This window comes from Anastrepha ludens, chromosome 4 (assembly GCF_028408465.1).
Source record: "Anastrepha ludens isolate Willacy chromosome 4, idAnaLude1.1, whole genome shotgun sequence".
Taxonomy (NCBI): Eukaryota; Metazoa; Arthropoda; class Insecta; order Diptera; family Tephritidae; genus Anastrepha; species Anastrepha ludens.
Genome location: NC_071500.1, coordinates 16,267,516 through 16,289,460, shown reverse-complemented (window position 1 = coordinate 16,289,460; position 21,945 = coordinate 16,267,516). Strand labels below are relative to the sequence as shown.

At 36.5% G+C, this 21,945-nt stretch overlaps 1 protein-coding gene across 3 annotated transcripts in view; it reads right to left on the bottom strand.

Annotated features, from left to right (window-relative positions):
• Positions 1-2,292: 2,292 nt before the first annotated feature.
• The window catches only part of LOC128860356 (collagen alpha-1(XVII) chain), a 66,604-nt gene continuing 46,951 nt past the window's right edge, over positions 2,293-21,945 (bottom strand). For 2 of the 3 annotated variants that reach the window (XM_054097838.1, XM_054097839.1), the window contains exons 3-6: positions 12,475-12,604; positions 5,296-5,334; positions 4,954-5,223; positions 2,293-4,861 (exon numbers count right to left, since the gene is read on the bottom strand). In XM_054097838.1, the coding sequence (XP_053953813.1) occupies positions 2,643-4,861; positions 4,954-5,223; positions 5,296-5,334; positions 12,475-12,604 (2,658 nt within the window). In that variant the 3' untranslated portion in view covers positions 2,293-2,642. The remainder of the gene's footprint in view (positions 4,862-4,953; positions 5,224-5,295; positions 5,335-12,474; positions 12,605-21,945) is intronic. The other variant, XM_054097840.1, reaches the window with a different exon arrangement.

Genomic DNA, 21,945 nt, shown 5'->3' with positions numbered 1-21,945 from the left:
ATCCTAAGACCAAGGAGAAGAGAAATAAATTTCTACATGGATGAATCCAAGCTAGAAAATAAAGTAGGCAGCTCATATTTTTCAAAAGAATTAAGATTAGAATTATCTGTCCAACTTCCGGAGTACTGTAGTGTCTACCAGCTATCCTAAGACCAAAGGTTGCTTAGGAATGCCTGGTAGCCCTAAATGATATTAGCATCGTCTTCAAGGACAGCCTTATATGAGTTTTGGAACATAGAGATATTGAAGAAATTTCAGGGCCGATGAGCTAGCCAGAAAGCATATTAATCTTCAACTTCATGAAAACAGAGGCGACATTGGAATCCATATGGCAACTTGCAAATTAAGGATGAAAGATAATATTCTCCAGGAGGCCAATAGGTCATGGAGAGAAAAAATACTTGTGCTACAACCAGGCTAATTCGGCTACAAATAGATAAGAGAAGATCAGGAGAGTTGCTTAATCTTTAAAGAGAGAACATTTCAAAGGACGTCGCTTGTGTCACCGGTCAATAGGCTGTTGGGTAGGCACTCTTCTAGGCGAGGAATGCATTCAGGGAGGTTTGGCGGATATTTTCTTTACCGATGGTTCCAAGAATGAAATAGGGTCTGGAGGCGGATGGCACTTACACAATAGTAATTAGTATGACTATGCTATGAGGGAAATGGCAACTGGTTTCCAAACGGAAATATTCGCCATCCTGAAAGTAGCCGATTGGATAATCGATAGAAGATAGGACGGGAAACAGATTTTTTTTTTCAGTGGCAGCCAGGTTGCACTGATGGCCCTGGAGAACGCGAAGCAAACCTCGAATATTGCTCAAGAATGTAAGAAGAAGCTTAATTCTGTCCCAAGACAGAATAGGCTTGTACTTATATGGGTTCCAGGACACACCGGTGTTCAACGAAATGAAATTGCCGATGAATTGGTCAACCACGGATTAGCGGTTCCCCCACAAGTGCAAGAGCCAATAATCGGAATCAGTTCCGCAGGAATCGTGAATTGGATTAACGATTATGTGTGCAATCTACATAAAGAGCGATGGTTTGGTGTAGAATGCTGCAGAACTGCAACGGGTTTTGTGACAAGTCCGAACAGAAAACTGACAAACTTTCTACTAAAACTTGGAAGGAAAGACGTCCGGTTGATGGTCGGTATTATTACAGGACATAACCCATGGGATCAGCATACGACCAACTAAATTGTAAACTCGTTGCATCAATTGTATTGATGTTCAGGAAGACTATACTGAATAATAAAGTGAATCTCAAACGCTTCTTGGAGTTGTGTTTTTCTTATCGCACCCCAAAACTTATTGAACAACCTAGTTTCTTACTTTCGAATGTCAAATTTTTCTACGATGAATTTAATCAAAGCCAAGGCTGATTGCATGCAAATAACAACAGGATTATTTTTGTTTGTTTTTGTGTTTTAAATATATTTTGTTTTTATTAAATAAAAGGCAATTACATTTCCTCAAATCTAACTAAACAATTTTACATTTGTCTGTATTATTATAGTAAAAATTAAATAAAAAACTAGTAACTAAAATAAAAAAATCAAAAAAGTGTACCAAATAAAATAAAGTAAGCAAAAACGTCAAATAGTAAATAACCAAATCATAATAAACAACATTTCATATTGTAAAAATTAACTTCGTATTATCATTGTCATTTTCATTATAAAAACTCATCAGCTCATAAAATGCGCCCAAGGCAAAAGTAAAGCTTAAAATAAATTAAAATTTGAGATTATTAATACCGGAATATTAATAAACTAGAGGAAGTCGCCTCATAAATTTTTAGTTTACATTTTTTTACAACACGCATTGGTGAGTGATATAAAAAGCGTTAATTTAGCAAACAAAAGAACAAATTTAACAATTTTTTAGCTTTCTCATAAATTTAGTGCATACATAACATATTGAGAGAAAGAGACAAAGATTCACACATTCTAAATTACATACATTTTTAATACGTTTTATGCCTAAGAGTATTTGTTGTCTTTTTTTTATTACTATCTCCCTTTCCATGACATTTTTCCGTTATCTTCTTTCTCTTAGTGCTTACAATTTGATTCTTATGAGACACTGTAAAAACATGAACACAAAAGCGGCAACTGGATATATGGAGCAGGATCGGAAACAGGATCAGGATAAGGATCGGGATCAGGATCAGGACCAGGATGTGCTTGGTTCGTTGGCAAAAGGAACAGGATTCCGTGTGCTGGAGCATTGAGCGTGTATGGGAACCATTTGTGATGGGCGGGATGACGGTTAGGACGGGAATGTAGCGTGTTGCGTTGAGGACTGGGAAGTACGAAAGGGATTGAACCAACTGCCAGGCACGTCATATGCAGGAACGGAACCAGGAACACTTACACAGCCATCAAAACCCTTTAACCAGCGAACACTCGCCGCTTTACAAGGAACAAGTGTATGGTGTTAGAAATACAGGATGGGGAAACGGGGTGTTGGTGGCTGTCGTGCTGTTGACGTTGAATTTAACGGACGGCGATAACTCACAAATATCCTTAGATATTTCAATATGTCATCCCTAAATTGGATAGGATGTTTTGGATTGAATGTATGTAGATGACAAATTAGTTGCGTCGTCGTAACGTCGTTTGTCATAACGTCGTTTTAGTCTCTCTTTTCTACTTCGACTACTGTTTCTGACGGTGTTTCGATATTTTCATTTTTCTCAATTTTGGCATCTTCATTTGATGTCGTAGTCGTTTTGCCAACTGTTGCTGGCGGCTCCGCTGCCTCAACCACAGCTGGTGTCGGGTTCGTCGTTAGTGTCTCGACACCGCCAACGTTGTCGCTTTCTCCCTTTACATCCGTTTCCGTTTTATTATTCTCGGCCGCAATTGCCTTCGATTCCTCATCCTGACCTATTGCATTTATCGCGTCTGTCTCTTTTGCGTCTGTTGCTTGCAATGAAACGGTTTCTTTGTCATTATCAATAATTGCTGTTGCGTTCAGTCCTTCGTTCGCGTCAACGTCACGTTTCCTATGTAATTTGTCCGGTATGTTTTGTGTACAAGAGCACGGGCACATGCACTGATCTTTGCGTGCACCACCCGTGATCTGGCTGAAACTAAATGGTATGGGCGCAGGCTGTACACCCAATGGGAAGGGATCAACATTTTGTTGGTAGTTGCCATTCGTATGTATCGCATTGTTGTCGCATTGTTCATAAGCTGATTGTGGCAAAATGATCACCGGCATAAATGCTATAACCGCACCCTTAGGAATCTTGTCCGGTGCGTAGGAAGCCGCATAACCAGGCGCTTGTGGGAATACCGGTAGCTGCTGGAGCAATGACATAGAATTCGTTATACCGCCAAAGCTGGCTTGGCCGGCTGAAGTTGTTGTTGTAAATTGTTGTTGATTATATTGATTACTATTCGACGCCGGTTTGCCGAAGGAAGAGGTTGTAGATTGGAAGGAGCCTACTGTGGTAGTTTGTTGTTTTGATGAATGCGTTCTATCCGCTTCACATGAACACAGTCGTTCGTTATTCAGTTCTGTTGATGGATAGGTTGGGCGAGGCGTTTGGTAGTTGGTGTTTGTGTGGGTTACCACGTTTTTCTCCGGTTGTCGGTTTGTCTCGTAATTGGTTGGGTACCGTTGGCCGCTAGTAGGTTGCGCTGGCTTGCTGGGTGTGTAACCTTCATTAGTGGTGGTGGTGACTTTCTCAACAACCCTTTGACCAGTCTGATAGCCGGGCACTTTTCCAAAATTATTACTATCGGTTGTTGTTGTAGTCACTTTTTCTACCACTTTCTGCCCAACAGGATAGCCAGGAACTTGCGTTGTGATAACTTTTTCGTTAACCTTCTGGCCATTATAAAAACCGGGAGTTTGTCCCAATGTAGTTGTCGTTGTCTTTTGGCCTGTTTGGTAACCAGGAGTTTGACTGGTAGTACTTGAACCGCCTCCACCGCCTCCAACGGTTGCAGTAGTTTTCTGTCCCGTATGCAGGTCTGTGTTCGTGTATGTGTTCTTATTTGTATTTGTAGTCGTTACTTTCGTATTTGTGTCGAAATTGTGTCCATATTTATTACCGATATTTGTATTTGTAGTAGTTGTGGTTATTGTCTTGTACGGTTGCTCCTTCTCAATGGAAACGTCCTGTCGTTGGAATGTATTCGTAATAGGTCCACGATTTGGTGGTATATATTTGTTGTTCGAGTTCGTATTGGTATTCGTGTTGGTCGTAGTTGTGGTGGTGGTGAAGGTTTTGGGGGGAGATGGAGGAGAAGAAGGAGGAATATTGGTTAGTGGAGTTTTAATATTATTATTAAACTGAGTGTTAGTATTAGTATTGGTGTTGGTTGTGTGGGTAGTGGTGGTGGTGGTTGTGGTGACCTTCTTTTGTGCATAATCATTATTATTACCATAATTTGGCACGAAAGATGTTTGTGTATTGGTAGTGGTATGTGTGGTTTTCGGGGGTATTTCACCTTCCACAACTAATGATGATGATTTAAAAGGTAGCGTAATTTTACCAGTTTTTGAGACGGGTGGCAAATAGCCGGGTGTATTCTTATTTGATTCTCTTGGATTTGTAGGTGGTCCTGGTCTCAATGGTTTGTATGGTGGCTGAGGTCCGGGTGGGCCTGGACGATCTGGTCCTGGTGGTCCTGGTGGTCCGGGACGAGTTGGGCCGGGTGGTCCTGGTGGTCCAGGGCGAGTTGGACCTGGTGGGCCGGGTGGGCCTGGTCGAGTTGGTCCGGGTGGTCCTGGTGGGCCAGGTGGGCCGCCTGGGCCTGGGCGAGTTGGTCCTGGTGGGCCTGGGGGTCCAGGTGGGCCGCCTGGGCCCTTAGGTCCGGGTCCAGTTGGGCCAAATGGTCCTACATTTATAAAAAAAATGTACCATTTAGTAATTTAGTGCAAGTGCTTTGCTTATGTATAATTCAGCTTCGCAATCGATTCGTTTAACAACCTGGTGGTCCTGGTGGACCAGGGGGGCCGGGTGGACCCTTTGGGCCGCCGGGTCCTTTTGGACCGCCGGGTCCCTTAGGTCCGCCTGGGCCGCCTGGTCCGACACCGCCGCCGTCGCCTCTACCGCCGACACCGCCAGCTCCGCCGTTGCCTCCATAACCTCCCTGGGGTCCCTCTATGTGTACATATGGTTGTGCTGGTGGACCAGTGGGACCTTCAACATGAACATATTTGCCCGAATTATCGGGGATATATTGACCTTCTCTAATACCTAGAACGAAATGAAAAGAGTGGTCGAATTAAGAAAGAGTCGAAAATAAAGCCAAGAAACAAAATAGCTCACCTTTATAACGACCATCAAAACCTTCATAATTACCATTTCCTAGAGAACGAGATTGAAGAAGTTTTTGGAAAGAAAAGAAAACTATTAGTAATGGGTAAAATATAATACATCTAAAAATTATCGGCAAATCTCAGAGCACTACGACAAATAATTTTAAACTAATTTTTAGGTTATGTCGAAATATACGAGTATTGTACATAACTACAATAAAGCTACAACTAATTCAAAAAAGGAACTTTTTGAAGTATTACAAACAAACGTTGAAGTTTCAACATAACTACCATTACATACCTACATCGACTACATTTACTTCGTAATTAACGCTGGATAATTGCAAAATTCAAACAATTTTAGTTCTCTACTTACATATGGTTAGCAACTACAAGCTGTAAGCGCCTGCTACCGGTGAAGCTCAAAAACGATTCCAATATAAATTCAAATGAAAATTTTAGTCATATGTGCGCATGTATGTGAGATGAAAGCTGGTTAGTGAAAACAACTGGTCGTGTACACAGTTACAGAAAACATGCCGCACACGACAAATCAGAGTCAAATGAACAAAGAATATTCGCAGTGCTACGATGTGTACAAAGGCATTAGTGCATAATGGATCTCAGGAATACTTATGTGTAATAAGGTTTTATAGGATTATAGTATTAATGCAGGCAAACGTATGAGAATTGATTACTGGTAGTACCAAGCGCTGGCTGTGGACGATGATGAATATAAGCGAATAAGTGCCGGTGAATGGGTATGTGTGTGTGTGTGTGTGTGTGTATAGTGCATGAACGGTGTAATTAGGTTTCATTTGTTCAAACCTTTTTCGTGGCAAATGCATGTGCATGTGCATGTATGGTATGTATGAGAGTGTGTGGAACCGAAATCGGCAAGTTTTGTGCGGCATTCGTTTCGTTTTGAGTTTTGAGATAATGATTTTCAGTTCCATGTAGGCATATTTATTGTTACAAGAAAAATAAAGCAAACAGTTTTCTTTTTCTTCTTCCTTTTTTTGTTGTTCTTTTTTTTTTTTGTTGTCTCTGTTTTTCTTTTACGTGTACGTGGTAGTAGAAAAGGTGTCGATGAATTTGAAAACAATATTTTGCGATATGAACTTCAGTGCTAGATCAGACATTTAAAAAGAGTGCAGTAAGGCTATAAAATTCCCTTTCAGTCGTATCATTCTTGCAGTGGCTGAAGAAGTCATATGAATTGTAGTAAAGTATGATAGCGAAATCCGATATATGTTTCACAAACGCGGAGTTAATAGATATGTTGGTAGTAGTAACCGCCTATGTATGTATGTGTGTCAAACCGAGTTCTGGTCTTACTTTTCGCATACACAAAAGTCATCTTGGCCATTTAAGGGGACCCGGTGGTCTAGAAATTTCAAAAAATCGATTTTTTTTTTCGATATTCCAAAAGTATAGTGTCTTAAGAATATACTGTGAAACTTTCATGCGGAAATTTCCAATATTATAGCTTCTACAGCCCATTAACTAGGTAGAGAGCGGTCTGCGTGCTCTTGTACCTCAAACTTCAAACTCATTTACTTCGAAACGACGTTTTTCGGCCCGGCGGCGATGAAAAAAATACAAAACTATTCAACGGAATCACTTGAAATTTGAATATGTTGTTCAGAACATGCATGGCTATCGTCGGAGCTAGAACCTTAATTTTATTTAAATAATTTCCTATATTTATTTATTAGGCCGGGTCGATTTGTGGGGAGGCAAAAAAATCGCCCATTGCTCTGTGAAAATCATATTCTAGGGATAAAAATAAGAAACTTTGTCGAAGGAACCATACCTCTAAAGCGAATTCTGATGTCCCCCAATTTGGGTAGAACTTTTTTTTCAAAAGCTCGCAATTTTGTCAATTTTTAATTTTTTCGATTTATTTTAGTTCCGACCATAACTGCACTCTTTCTGATTAAGAATCTTCTTAAATTTTGTGTTTCAAATGAGTAGAAGTGGTGAAATCACCTACGACGTCCGGGTCCGATTTTTCGAGCGGGTCATCTTTAGCGGCATTTTTATAATAATAAATATTATTTAAAAAAAAAAAATTGTTGTGTGCTCAATAGATGGAGTAATAAGCACGAAGAGGTGAAATCTTTTTTTTTTAATTTTTAATGGCAAAAAAAATCGTGAAAATAAGTGAAATTTTCGTGCTCTAGACCACCGGGTCCCCTTAAGTCACATAATAATTATTGTTCTTCCAAAATATGTGCGCATCCATGTAAGTATAGGTAAACGTATCGAATTTGTGCAAAAATGCGTCCTTAACTATTTGTCATTACATTGATTTCGATGCATTGCTTTTCGAATTGTGTGTACGCGCTTATGTGTGTGTACTTGTGCGTACATAACGGCTTACGTAGTGCACGTGAGCTTTTATTTGCGTATATGTAAGAATAAATAAAATAAGTAGTTACATATGTTTTTTATGCAGTAGACGAGTGTATATTGTGCTATGCATGTGTTGGTGTGTTGGTGCGTATATGCAAAAAAAAAACTCGCATTAAATAAATTATCGCAGAAGATAAAAATATAATAAAAAAAAAAATATCAACACGAAATTATATTATATTTTAAATATTCCTAAAAATCTCTTATCGCTAACCTAAATGCTTAATAAACTTAGGTTGAGAAATAATAAAACAAAAAACGGAGAATCCTCGAAAAAAGAGTGCACATGCGCGAATCAACGCTTACCGTTATCCTGCTGAAATACTTTGAAACTTAAGCCTTTAAGCCTTAGAAATGAAAGCTCTATTAGTTCACATTTGGATGTGAAAGCTTTATTGATCCACACAGCTGGATGATTTTGAAAATGGTAAAAACAACAGCGGTTTAATCAAAATGCGTAAGACGACTTCGAAGTGGAATGCAGCGGAAACGATTGAACTATTGGCAAAACTTTAAACAGCGGCTAGAATTGGAAAGCTTGTAGCTCTCAAGACAATCTGAAGCTTTGGGATAATAAAAAACATTTTTACAAAATTTCAAACGAACGGCAAATGGTGAACGAATGTCAAATAAAGTTTTCGCCTCGGAAAGTAAGAAATCATTTGGATGTAGGTATATAATTCATGTTTACCAAATCGCATTCATTAAATGCGGTGGCACTAGGCCAACAACAATATTTTATACGATTGATTGTCAAAGCAAAGTTATGGCAAAGTAGAAAACAAATTATGAATTCGCCTTGTTTCATTCCGCAATGACAGCCACATGGACACGGCGAAAGCAAACAAATAAATCAGCTGATTTACTGAAACCACTTTCAATAGATTCGCCTTGGTGTTTACCCAATTATCCGGCACAAAAAGTGCAAGCTTTTACAGTAAAAGAAATCTTTTAACAAAATTTGCACCTATTCGACGATTTTAGCAATGCTCACATAAACAAAAAAGCAGCAAAAGCATGATTGCGCATATGGCTACTCCTTTCAGACTTCTCGAAAATAACCTACCCTAATCTTTTAGAATACCTAAGAGCTGACTTGTTCTATAAAGTTGCCTGCCTATCAGAGTGTATGAGTTATTTGTGCAAGCTAACCTGCTGCATCCGGGCCACCAGGAGAGCCGGACTCTACATATGCCAATGCGCCCGGCCCTCCTGGGCCACCCGGACCTACTCCTCCGAGTGATCCGGGTGCGTAAGCACCACCGCTACCTCTGTTACCGCTGCCGCTGCTGCTACCACCTATGTTGCCGCTGCCACTTCCGCTGCCTCCATAGTCATTGCCTCTACCGCCTCCTCCTGAGCCCGACGATCCGCTGGGATATTTGGCACCACTGCTGCTATCACCTCCGTTAGCGCCGCCATTATATGGACCGTTTCCATTATTGTATGGGCCATTTCCACTATTGTATGGACCATTTCCATTATTGTATGGGCCATTTCCACTATTGTGTGGACCATTTCCTCCATTGGATGGACCATTTCCAGCGTTATATTTGTCATTTCCGCTGGTATATTGTCCGCCATTGCTGCCGCCGCCGCCTACATTGGCTCCGCCATTATATGGACCATTTCCATTATTGTGTGGACCAGCTCCATTGTTGTATGGACCATTTCCTCCATTATTGTATGGACCATTTCCTCCATTAGATGGACCATTTCCAGCGTTATACTTGTCATTTCCGCTGGTATATTGTCCGCCACCATAGTCGCCTGGATAAGGTCCGTTGGTGCCGGGTCGCACGGTGGCCACAACATGCGCCGAAGGTGCTGGTATGCGCTCACGATCAGCATAACGTGAAGGGCTAAGAATAGCTGAACCGCTATGTACACCCGCTGCGTGAGAAAGTGAGAAGCCTGGTGTAAAACCAGCTGGCTTGCTCTTCTGTAATAGGTAGTAGGTGAGGAAAGAGGTATGTATGTAGATATGGTTGCGTCACAAAATTAGTGCTTGAAGAGTGTTAAAATAAGTATTTCTTATTCAACGTACATCACCCAAATGTAATACTGGAAATTCTGGCCGTGCGCCACCCTCGAACTTGCCACAGCCTATGGGGAAGTACAGTTCATCCCACTCCAAAATGATGCCATGGCCCTTCTCGCCATACACCGGGAACACCTCGACCGGTTTTTGTGGCTCGACAGTACGATAACCGTGCGTGTCGGCAACATAATGTGTTGCACGTAACATGTGATAAGGATCGACATAACCATAGCAACCGTATGTGACACCATCGGGACCGCGTGTCTCATGATGAAAATTGCCAGTCTTACCGATATCATATCCATAACGGTAAGCACCTTAGGGGTGCCAAAAGCAAGTGTAGGTTGTAGGTTGTGTTTTGTATTGCGGGAGTGCAAAGCGGGTTGTGTTGTAACGGATATATTTTAGGGTAGTGGTTGTTGTTGTGGTTGTTTTGAGGTTTCAAAATATGGTAAAGTGAAAAATTTAAATTTTCGAAATATTATAGTACAATAATTGGTTACTATTTTGTTCTTATAGTTCATTTCGGTTCATAGGAATTGAGTATAAATTTTAAATACAAACGTGAAAAAATATTATTTATAAATGTTTGGAAATTTGGATTACACAATTCCTTTCGATTATAAAGTAGTCATAAATAAACTCATTTTAACATGGCTTATGCTTAAATTTGTGTAAATAATAACAGCACTTTATATATCTGTATGTATATATGTACCTTTGCGCAGGTGTTTAAAAAAATTAAAAAATGGAAAAAAATAACGCTAGCCTTTGGTTCATAATGCCTAAGCCAGAGCTCAATACATTTCGGAGCCACACGGGTACGAGTGAATGATATGAGTGGAGTGAAAAGGTATGGATATGGATGTGGGATCAGGAGTGATGTATGAGAGGTATTAGGGGAAGGAAACGGAATCTGTTTAACCTTTAGCTAATTTATTGAGAATCAACAGAGGCTTTTGATTTGAAAGCTTACATAAATCGCATGACAACCGCAAAAGTTCACTTCATTTGAGATCAGCGAAAGCTTTGGGACCATGCTGAGCGAACAGTGAAAACAAATTTACTGGAAACGTAAGTATGACATCTATTTGAAGCGATCTTTTAATATAATATAGGCAACATAACATTGGAAAAGAATAAAGAACTGCAAATGATGAATAATTGAAAAGAGTTCTTATGAAAGAAAAAAATGAAGTGAATGCTATCTTTATTGGCAATACGAGTATTATTTTTAACTCACTATTGTTGGCCAAGCCTTTGGCTAAAGTGCGTTGCCATGGGTACAGACGCCATTTTAGGCTGATACCGCATTTTTTCATTATTTTTAATGTATAGACGAGTATATTTTTTCATTGATAAATGATGAAAATAATGATTATGCGAAGCTTTTATGGTAAAAAAAACAACAGTAGTCCACTAGTAGTTATAAATTAATTATCAAATATACTAATAAAATACATACAAGTTATAGTAGGATAGTGGAGTGGGGTGGTGTGGCGTTGATTTGATTTGAGTTGATTTGAGTTGAGTCGAGTTGTGTATGTCGGTACGAAAATATTTACAATTTGAGACGAGGTTTGTTGATATATTGATTGGTTTATATCGTTATAATACTAAATAGATGTAGATATATTTGATATTTTGTGTGCGCTTCGCTTGGGTTTTAACTACGTTTACGCATTCTTTATGATTATATTTGGTGTTTAGTACAAAGCTACAACAAAAGTAACAACGTAAATGATTAATATGCATGTAATTTTTTCGATTGAGTAGTTACTAATTTTTTCTTTAATCCTTTACTATTGGGCAGTCTTAAAGCCTATAAACGATTTTTGTGAAAGGCGAAAGAACTTCTACATTGAATTTTTCTTTTTTTTTTGTTTGTTTAGTTGCTGTTGTAGTGTTTTAATCGAGGCTACAGCGCGCTACTGTTAATTAATTAATATGTATTTATTTATATGTAAACAAATCTGTCTAGTTTTCAATAGAAATATAAATTTTATATTTGAGGGCAAACCAAATATACAAAGGCAACCAAAATTAACTATGTAAATAGATCGATATGGCAAATTTGAATTTCCTTTTTAATTTTTCTATCTACAAACTACGACTTGTACTAGCAACATTTCAAAGTATCATCTAACTGCGCAATTATTAAAAGCTGAAAGGACCCCTTTCGTCGAAGGCTGCAAGGCGAATGAGTCCTTTCGATCGGCTCGTAGTGCAGCGTAAATAATAAACAAGTTTCATATTATGTTTGTATGTATGTATAAAATGCTACTAACAAAACAACTACTATGCATGAATTACAAACGCAAATGTGAATTAGAGTAATAAAATGAGAGGAGTAAGAAAGAGATGGAAATTATAGTAGATACTAACTCGCTAGTTAGTTGAAAGAGAGAGAAAAAAATTGTGAGAGAAATAGAAGTAACAGAAAGTTAGTGAGGGGAATGAAGGAGTTAAGGAATAAAAGGAGCGGGAATGAAAGGAGCGGGAATAAAAGGAGCAGGAAAAAAGGAAACTAAAAAGTAAATAGCGAAGAAAGCGGAAACATAGAGAGATACAAGGAAAATGTACACAGTAAAATATGCGCAAAAGTATGTAAAGTTATGATTATATATATATATATTTTTTTTGTCTTTGATACTACGTGTGGATATATTATGTGTATATGTATTTATTGGTGCATTAAATAATAATCAATTTGAAACAATTTCTACTTACTGGTATCGAAATTTGACGAATAGTATTGTTGATTGGTCGTTTTTTGGTCTTTGATTTGCAGAATAAGGCGGCGGTTCTCCTTATCTACCTTTTGAGCGAGAGCGCATTGCAATAATATGCAAGCGATGGCCTATTGCAGAAAGAAGAAACACAATGAAATAATTGCATGAAAGTCTTATACATAAATAATATGAACATTAAGAAATAAATTCACTTAAGCGCTAAGATAAAAATAAGTAGAACAAAGCACTCCTATGGCAGTCGACGTACACGAATAGGTTGGTGCGTGAGTACCCTACGGAAGTGCGCTCATGATAGAAAAAGTTTTTTCCTTTTTGAATAGCGGTCGCACCTCGGCCGGCCATGTCCAAATCGCCGACTGTATTGCTGTCATCAAAAAAGTCCTCATAAAAAGCCATCTGCCGTTCGGAGGCGGCTTAAAAACCTATAGAGAACTGCATTTGTGGAATAACATCAAGACGCACACCACAAATAGGAGGAAGAAGCCGTTCCTGGGCTAACCGGCTCCAATTGGAAACACGAAGGGCACTTTATTTTATTTAATCAAGTCAATGATAACAACCTTACTGACTAAATTTACAGTGTTGCATAACAAAAATTTAAAAACTAAAATTAAATATTTATTTTATTTGAAAAAAAATAAGTTTCAATAAGTGACTTAAATAGAGGCCTTGGTATCGCGAAATCGAGAAAGTCGATTAAGCGCTTCAAGTCTTCTTGCAAGAGGGGCGAAATTAAGGTAATTGATTCTGAAAACTTCAACATAAAATGGATTATATGTAAGAGCGAGGTGCTCTATTAGAAACTTTGAAGCTTATTTTGGTGAGTAGATCTAAGTCGCCAATGCTATGAGGTATTATACACATGAGAAAGTCGCTTTCGTCGTCGTCAAGTGATAAAACATTGATAAGCATGCACCTGGCACTGTATGCTGGGCAAAGGACTATCAAAGTGTACAGGTTAACGAGCGAAACGTACGAACTTGCTTTGAACTCTTTCAAATCTACGCGAATGTGAGGATTCCAGTTCACGGAGGCATACTCTAACTTCGAACGGTATTTAAAATCACTAGCATAGCGTCGCAAAAACCTAAGTTGGCATGAAGAATGCATAAACGCAAAAGACGAATCAAAAATAACACCGAGATCATAAATTTCATTGATTCAGACAAGCGTGTCAAATACATAATAAGTTGAGGAAAGGGTCTTCATGGACTTGTTAGACGGCATGCGGTACCACACATACGACTTGTTATGCAGAGCCCAGTCATTCAGCGCATTAATGTCTTCCTGTTAAAACAATTTATCTGATAGAGCAGAGTTTTTGCGAAAAAGTTTCAAATCGGCTGCATAGAGGAAATATTTAGAGTACTTGCAGCCACGACCAACGTCACTAATGAAGAGTATAAACAAGATAGGACCAAGGGCCAGGCAGCATTATTTTTGGTAAGCCAGAAGTTGACACAAATGTATGCGATTTAGTATTCCAAATTGCAGCAAATGGGATTCTATTTGACAGGTATGATTTTAGGCAGTTCTTTCAGAGCGCTTTAACTGAAGAGTTCTTCTACGCTAGCAAAGAGTTAATAATTAAATTAATAGTTTATAAAATTTAAATAGTTGCATTAGTATGCAAGGCAGCTCTCGGTAGAGTAAAATGAAAAAAATTAGATAATTATTAATTAATAATTAATTAGGCAAATTTCTGCACGATATTTCTATGAATTTCGTGGAAAATTTTTGCATAAAGCACATTTGCAATTTTTTCGAAATTTTAGTGGTATTTTTAATTTTTTCATATTCGGAATTTTCCGGAATTTTAACGGTATTTTTTATTTCTCCCCATTTGGAATTTTTCGAAATTCAACGCTTCAAATTTCTTCACGATATTTCTATGAATTTCGTGGAAAATTTTTGCATAAAGCACATTTGCAATTTTTTCGAAATTTTAGTGGTATTTTTTATTTTTCCCCATTTGCAATTTTTCGGAATTTTAACGGTATTTTTATTTCTTCATATTCGCAATTTTTCGGAATTTTAACGGTATTTTTTATTTTTTCATATTCGCAATTTTAACGGAAATTTTTTATTTTTCCCCATTTGGAATTTTTCGGAAGTTCAACGCTATTTTTTATTTTTTCCCATTTGGAATTTTTCTAAAGCTAGAATTTGCTTACAACACATTTGCAATTTTTCGAAATTTTAGTGGTATTTTTAATTTTTTCATATTCGGAATTTTCCGGAATTTTAACGGTATTTTTTATTTTTCTCCATTTGGAATTTTTCGGAATTCAACGCTATTTTTTATTTTTTCCCATTTGCAATTTTTCGGAATTTTAACGGTATTTTTATTTTTTATATTCGCAATTTTTCGGAATTTTAACGGTATTTTTTATTTTTTCATATTCGCAATTTTTCGGAATTTAAACGCTATTTTTTATTTTTTCCCATTTGGATTTTTTCGGAAGTTCAACGCTATTTTTTATTTTTTCCCATTTGAATTTTTTCTAAATTTCAATACTATTTTTATTTTTCCCATTTGCAATTTTTTGGAATTTTAACGGTATTTTTTATTTTTTCATATTCGCAATTTTTCGGAATTTCAACGCTATTTTTTTATTTCTCCTAATATTTAATTACTTTAACTGAGTTGAGTTGAGTAGCTCTAAAGAAGATGACGCTCATACAAAATTGTTTGATTTATTGCCATATTTCAAGTCTCCAATTCAACCAGATTCCAACCATTATTCCTCCACTTCAACCTTTTCACGTATAATCGGTATTATTTCACTCATATTTGAGTAAAAAGTGCAAGTATTTTCACTTAGATTTGAGCCATTATTTTGAACAAATAGCCAAATATACCGTATCCATTTGTCAAATAATTTCTACATTTCTGCATGCAGGCTAAAAGAGAGCCAAAAAAATCCACAAATAAATATAAGTCCGCATATCTACATCTGTATGTATGACTAACAAAAGGGTGACTAATTGCGGAATTACCCGAATACGGTTTGGAAATTATGCAAAAAATACGCTTTCAATTTCAATCTCAATTCATAGATGTAAAACCATATTTTTACGCTTCTTTTAACGATAATTACCAATTGTACCACGAATATTGTCTGAAGCCACCGAGCCATTGCGTTGGCTGGCAAATGCGTTAAATGGCGAATCGTCTTGCTAAATGATGGGCGTGTAAAATTTATTATCACCACTTTGAATGGAATTTTTTGTTCAAATTTCCAGTAAATTGGAAATATGTTCAGCGACGCCCACACTTGCCAAAGTTATACAATACTTTTTACACGCACATACACACATACACACACCAGTGTGGTGTTGCTGCTAAAATGGAGCACTAAAGCGGATATGCGGCGCAACTAGCAAATATAGAAGATACAAATGACAATGTTTTTTGTGCTTTTATTGCATTGCTAAACAACCCACTACTAAATCGGATTGTCAGTTTATTGCTTGAAACGCGCACGATAGAACTGCGCGCTGCAACGGTAAAAGCGGGCTTATATTATATTTAAAAGAAGATTTGGCTGGCGCAAAGGTGTTGGCTTATTAAAAAAATATACGTTTGCATGTATGTATGTGACGTGAGGATGAGCGTTAATTCATCCAGTTTTTGGATATCTATTTAAAATACATAAGCAAATACATTTGTATATGTATATGAGAATGTACACGTTTAAAGTAAAACAGAAACGTTTCAATTCGCTTTGGGAAGTCACTTCAAGATGAGAGAACGGGTTTTGAATTTTTGTCCCATTTTTCTTCATTTTTTTCTGGTTCTATATGTATTAGGAATACAGCTGGTTCTAGCATGATTCAAGATCAATTTACTTTTGCTGCGCTTATGTAAGTAAACTACCTGTCTAAAAACAAAAACGCCCGAAAACTTATACAACTGCCCAAAATAGCATTGATGAGGTTTAAATTTGAATATTTGGCAATAATATGAGAAAATACAATATAAAAGTGTGAAATATTAAATCATGCCGTCACTTGATTTCGCATTTGAAATATTTTGGCAGCAGCTTAATTTTTCTTTTGGGGATTATGATTTCATTGCCAAAGCGAAATAAGCAGGTGAGTTGAAATGTTTCCTGCAGTAACAAATTTTAACCATGCGACATTTATGGAATGCTTACAGAAAGGTCTTCTTTAAATAAATGCGTAATTTATGTGCTTACATACAAGGTGGCGCAAAATTAATCAACCAATTTTGTTTTCGAAAAATGTTTAGAATAATTTTTTACTAAACAAAATTTTATGGTGTAATGGGAATTTTTATTTTGACTATTTATGGAATGTTTACAGAAAGGTCTTTATGTAATTTATACAAGGTAGCGCAAAATTAATCAGCCAATTTTCTTTTTGAAAAATTTGTATATTTTCTTATAAACAAAATTTTATGGTGTAATGGAAATTTTTATTTTGACTTTTACGCGCTCCATTGCGCAGAATTAATCAGCCAATTTTGATTTTGAATACATTTTTTTTATTACAAAAATTTTTTTGGGTGATGGAAATTTTTATTTCGGCTTTACCGGATGCATTGCGTCAAAAAGCTAATTTTCTTTTTGAATAATTTTTTTTTGAAAAATTTTTTTTTTTGAATAATTTTTTTTTATTACAAAATTTTTTTTGAGTGATTGTAATTTTTATTTCTACTTTTACGCGCTGCTTTTGTTTTTTGAGTGATGAATCTTTATTTCTACTTTTCGCGCTACATTGCGCAAAATTAATCAGCCAATCTTGTTTTTGAATAATTATTTTTTTTTATACAATTTTTTTCTTTGAGTGATGGAAATCTTTATTTCTACTTTAACGCGCTTCATTGCGCAGAATTATTCAGCCAATTTTGTTTTTGAATAATTTTTTTTTTATACACATTTTTTTTGAGTGATGGACATTTTTTTTCGACATTTACGCACTACATTGCGCTAAATTAATCAGCCGATTTTGTTTTGGAATAATTTTTTGTACTAAAAAAATTTTTTTTAAGTGATGAAAATCTTTATTTCAACTTTTACGTACTGCATTGCGCAAAATCAATCAGCCAATTCTGGTTTTTAATAATTTTTTTTTATCTCAATTTTTTTTTTTTTTTTATTGATAGAAATCTTTATTTTGACTTTTACGCATTGCATTGCGCAAAATCAATCAGCCAATTCTGGTTCTGAATAATTTTTTTTTTATCAATAATTTTTGTTTTTTTTTTTTTGAGTGATGGAAATCTTTATTTTGACTTTTACGCGCTGCATTGCTTATCTGTTCGTACACTGCAGCTGTCTTATTCACAAGTATCGCAAGAATTTAAAAAAAAATCTTCCCATAGGATGATTAATTTTGCGCCTCCTGTACAAGCAGCACGCTAACTAGGAGCCATTAGCTGAATTCAAAAAATGTAGTAAATAAATTTATTAATTTAAAGAAGAATTAGACGATCGGGAAACGCAAGTTCATCATTACTACAATTTAAACCCAAAAAGATTGCCCCCATGCTGTCCTACCAGCTTTTCTCCAGACGTCCTAAAGCTTTTCGTTCAATTAAGGCTTGGCCACACGATATTTAGCCACTCTCAACTGCTCACTAGGAATAGGACATCCTGTTATCCCACAGTACAACACCTGATCACTCACTGTCCGAAAACAATCGAATACCAGTACTCTGACAACATTAACCTAAACACAGCATTATCTTCACCTACTCCAATATTCTTCAATATTACAATTTTCTAAAGGACATTAAAATCTTAAATCGAATGTAATTTCATTGGCTCAATATTTGTTATTAACTCTGTTGCTTTTTCATATTACTGAACTCCAAAGCCAATTATTTATTTATTTATAAATTTGATGCATCGCGGCAAACTTCAAATGCGCTATCTTTGACATTTCGAAGAAATAAAAGCTTTTTAAGACTTTCTGTAACTAAAACTATTTGATCGTCTACTTTTTCCTCACTTGATTTATGTACCACAAAAGTTGAAAGCTTCCACTCGACTCTTTATCGACCTCATTGGGAAACCCTATATATTTGGACAAAATTGGTAGAAAACAAGATAAAATTATTTCATTTGAAAAGCCCGCATATGTTAATATGTAAGGAATCTGGCTGCTACCCGCAGCGTCTTCGTGCAATGGCACAGATTCGAGGGTCTCATTTTTCAATTACTCTGCGGCATAGATTCCGAATGTGAATAGAATACACTTATTTATAAAGTGATGTAGTAAGTAATTTTTTACGGTTTTACGGTTTTAACAGCTATTCCAAATCAATTCAAGTCTAAGAGTTTGATTAAGAAAGAATTGCACTATTCTGAAGCTGATGGGAAATGCAGTCAAGATTTAATTGTGAGCGTTGAAGAATTTATCAAACTTGTTTTTTATGCGCAGGGGTATCTGTATAAACATATTTATTTGTAAGCAAACAAATTTACAACCAGGTGAAGAGCAAGATTTTTGAAAACGAACTCAAAAGTGGCTTTGATTTGAAATGTTGCAGTTGCTCATGGCTGCAGTTTTTTAGCCAACCAGAAAACGCCTGCCAGAAAAGCCTTCAAAGTTAGTGGTAGTTGATGGCACATAATTTTAGAAAAAATTGTACATTTAAGTTTAGTATTGATATTTGTATTTAGTATTTTAGTATTTTTTATAAATAATATTTCTATTTTTTCCTTCCCAATTTCAGTTTTCTGTGCGTAACCCACAGATAAGTGCATACTTGCGTATGAGCATACTTTCATACTTATGCGGGCATAGTAAGCATACATGCATGTGTGTGTGTGCGTAACTGAATTTATAACTGTATATAACTTGAATTCTTTTTGAATGGCAGCAATTAAAATCGTGTTATGGCGTTTAGCATTTATGCAAATTTCAAATATTGCAAAGCTCGAACTCTGTTTTTTTCCTTTCATTATCTACGCATCTCAAGTAAGTTCTAATTTTTTTTATTTTTTTATATTTTTTATTTCTCAGTAATTGTATATAGCAGAAATTGCATCAGTGCTTTACGCTTAATTGCCGCTTAACGTCTAACAAATCTTTAAATTTGCGCAAGAAATCGGCTATTTGCATTGAGTAAGCTCTTCACACTAGCGACGGGGTACCTAAATAAGCAATGATTCTACATTCATAGGTATGGATGTACTCGTATGTGTTGTGCAAAAATTTGTTTAATGTCTGCCAGTTATTATGTGCATGGCATGTGAGCTCATAGTACTGTGGGTTCGCGCCCTACTCTAGCAGAACTTAAATGAATGGAAAATGACTATTTTAGACTTTTTTAGAAGCAAAATGCGATCGCAGTCGAATATATGTTTGAAATATGTTTTTCGAATAGCCAACGATCGATCGATCTTTGGCAGACCGTTGCATGCATCTCTGCCTAGGAAAAGCATCTCATGAGAGGCATCTACCAATCGAGGACGGCGTAAAAGTTGTATCTCTATTTGTAAGGCAACATCAGTTTGAACACCACAAATTGAAGGAGGTATTCGGTAAAATCATCGTATATATTTATTAGGCCGGGTCGATTTGTGGGGAGGCAAAAAAAATCGCCCATTGCTCAAATTGATCAAAATAAGAAACTTTGCCGAAGGAACCATACCTCTAAAACGAATTCTGATGTCCCCCAATTTGGGTCGAACTTTTTAGTTTCTTTTCTCATGTAATGGGTAAAAATGGTGATATTTTGAAATTATTGTATGGAGAACCCCCCAGGGGAGTTCCAGGGGGTGTGCCACTGGCATGGGTGGATCGGCCGTCCAAAGTTAGTGGGGGTCGGTCATACATTTGGACTCGATTGGAGCACTCTAAATGGGTCAAAGTGGGATTTTTCGTTAGACCCAAATTGGGGGACATCAGAATTCGTTTTAGAGGTATGGTTCCTTCGGCAAAGTTTCTTATTTTGATCACTAGAATACGATTTTCACAGAGCAATGAGCGATTTTTAAATCGACCCGCCTTAACATTTATATACACTGATGGGAAAAATAGTAGAAACAAGAGCGATTTGCACCCTTGCGTGTAAATATTTTCACTATTTTTTAAATGATTGTGCAATCGCAGTCGCAAATTGCTTTCAGTGTCTGTTCAGCTTCTCAGTGCTTTTTGAACGTTATATTTTTGTGGAAAAATAAATAGAAACAAATCAAACTAACCTTGCATTTTTCATTTGATATTTTCCATTTTGTTCTTGCTGTCTTAGTAAAACTTTATACAAACAATAGCAAATACTTATCAAAATGGACCGAGGTAAACATTCAATTGATTCGAAACAGAAATTCATCAAATACTTATGGAATGGAGGCAAAACTACGAACCAAATTGCCGGAATTATGAAATGCTCGAAGAAAAAGGGGTTCAAAGCTGTCCCCACACATGTAAAAAAGGAAACGAAAAGCAGAAAGCGGAAAACCATAGTTTGTCAGGACATATTGATCATACGACAAAACAAAAAGAATCCATTCAAAACCTCAGAGGAAATACAAAAAATATGCAGTTAAAAGTGGCAAGCCGAACAATCAGATAAAAGTTACAAAACCCAAGTTTGCTGGCAAGAAGCCCAAGAAAAGTGCCATTACTTTCACAAAAAAAAAGAACATCAGCCAGAGACTGTCCTTTGCGTTATGACATTTGCAGCCATTTACACACATCCTATGGTCAGTTGAAAGCAAAACAAATATGTTCAGAGCCGTTGGAAAATGTTGCGTGAGTTATGTATTAATAACAGAGTTATTATCTGTTAATAACAGAGCTAATGTTATTATACATGAGAATAACATAATAGTGATTTTAAACAATATAAACGACGGTAAATGTTAAGAAGTTAAATGTTAAGAACTGTTAATGGAAAAACAATATTGGGTAACCTAACTTAAACAGTTCTGGTAACAACAAATAAACGAATTGTAAAAAGGAATGTTGAATGGAAAAATACCATTGCAACTGAGCTTTTAGGTGGTGTGATGCTTTTTGTTTAACTGTTCATAAAATGCAGCTTTTTTTAGGTAATAAGCAATTTGTTTTACAATGTACAGATTAGTCTTAAGTTGGCGTTGACGATTAAAGTCATGTTTTCTGCAAACTACTCACTGTTTCATTTTAAATATATAATTCGTGCCACGTCCAAAAACACAGTACGCGCTCCTAAATTCATCAACACCAAAAACCAACCAAACATTGTAGTGGGTCAATAATGTAATGGGGCTGCTTTTCTGCATTCGGTATAGGTTCAATTTTTTTGATTGAAGGCAAGATGTGCGCCATGGACTACCTAAATCATTTAAATAGAGCATTGCTTCCATTTGCTAGAGAGGAGATGCCTCTAAAGTGGGAGTTTATGCACAATAATGATGAGCACAAACATTCGTCAGCGCTTGTTAAGGCATGGATGACGCAAATAGGGTTAAGGGATTGCAGTGGCCTT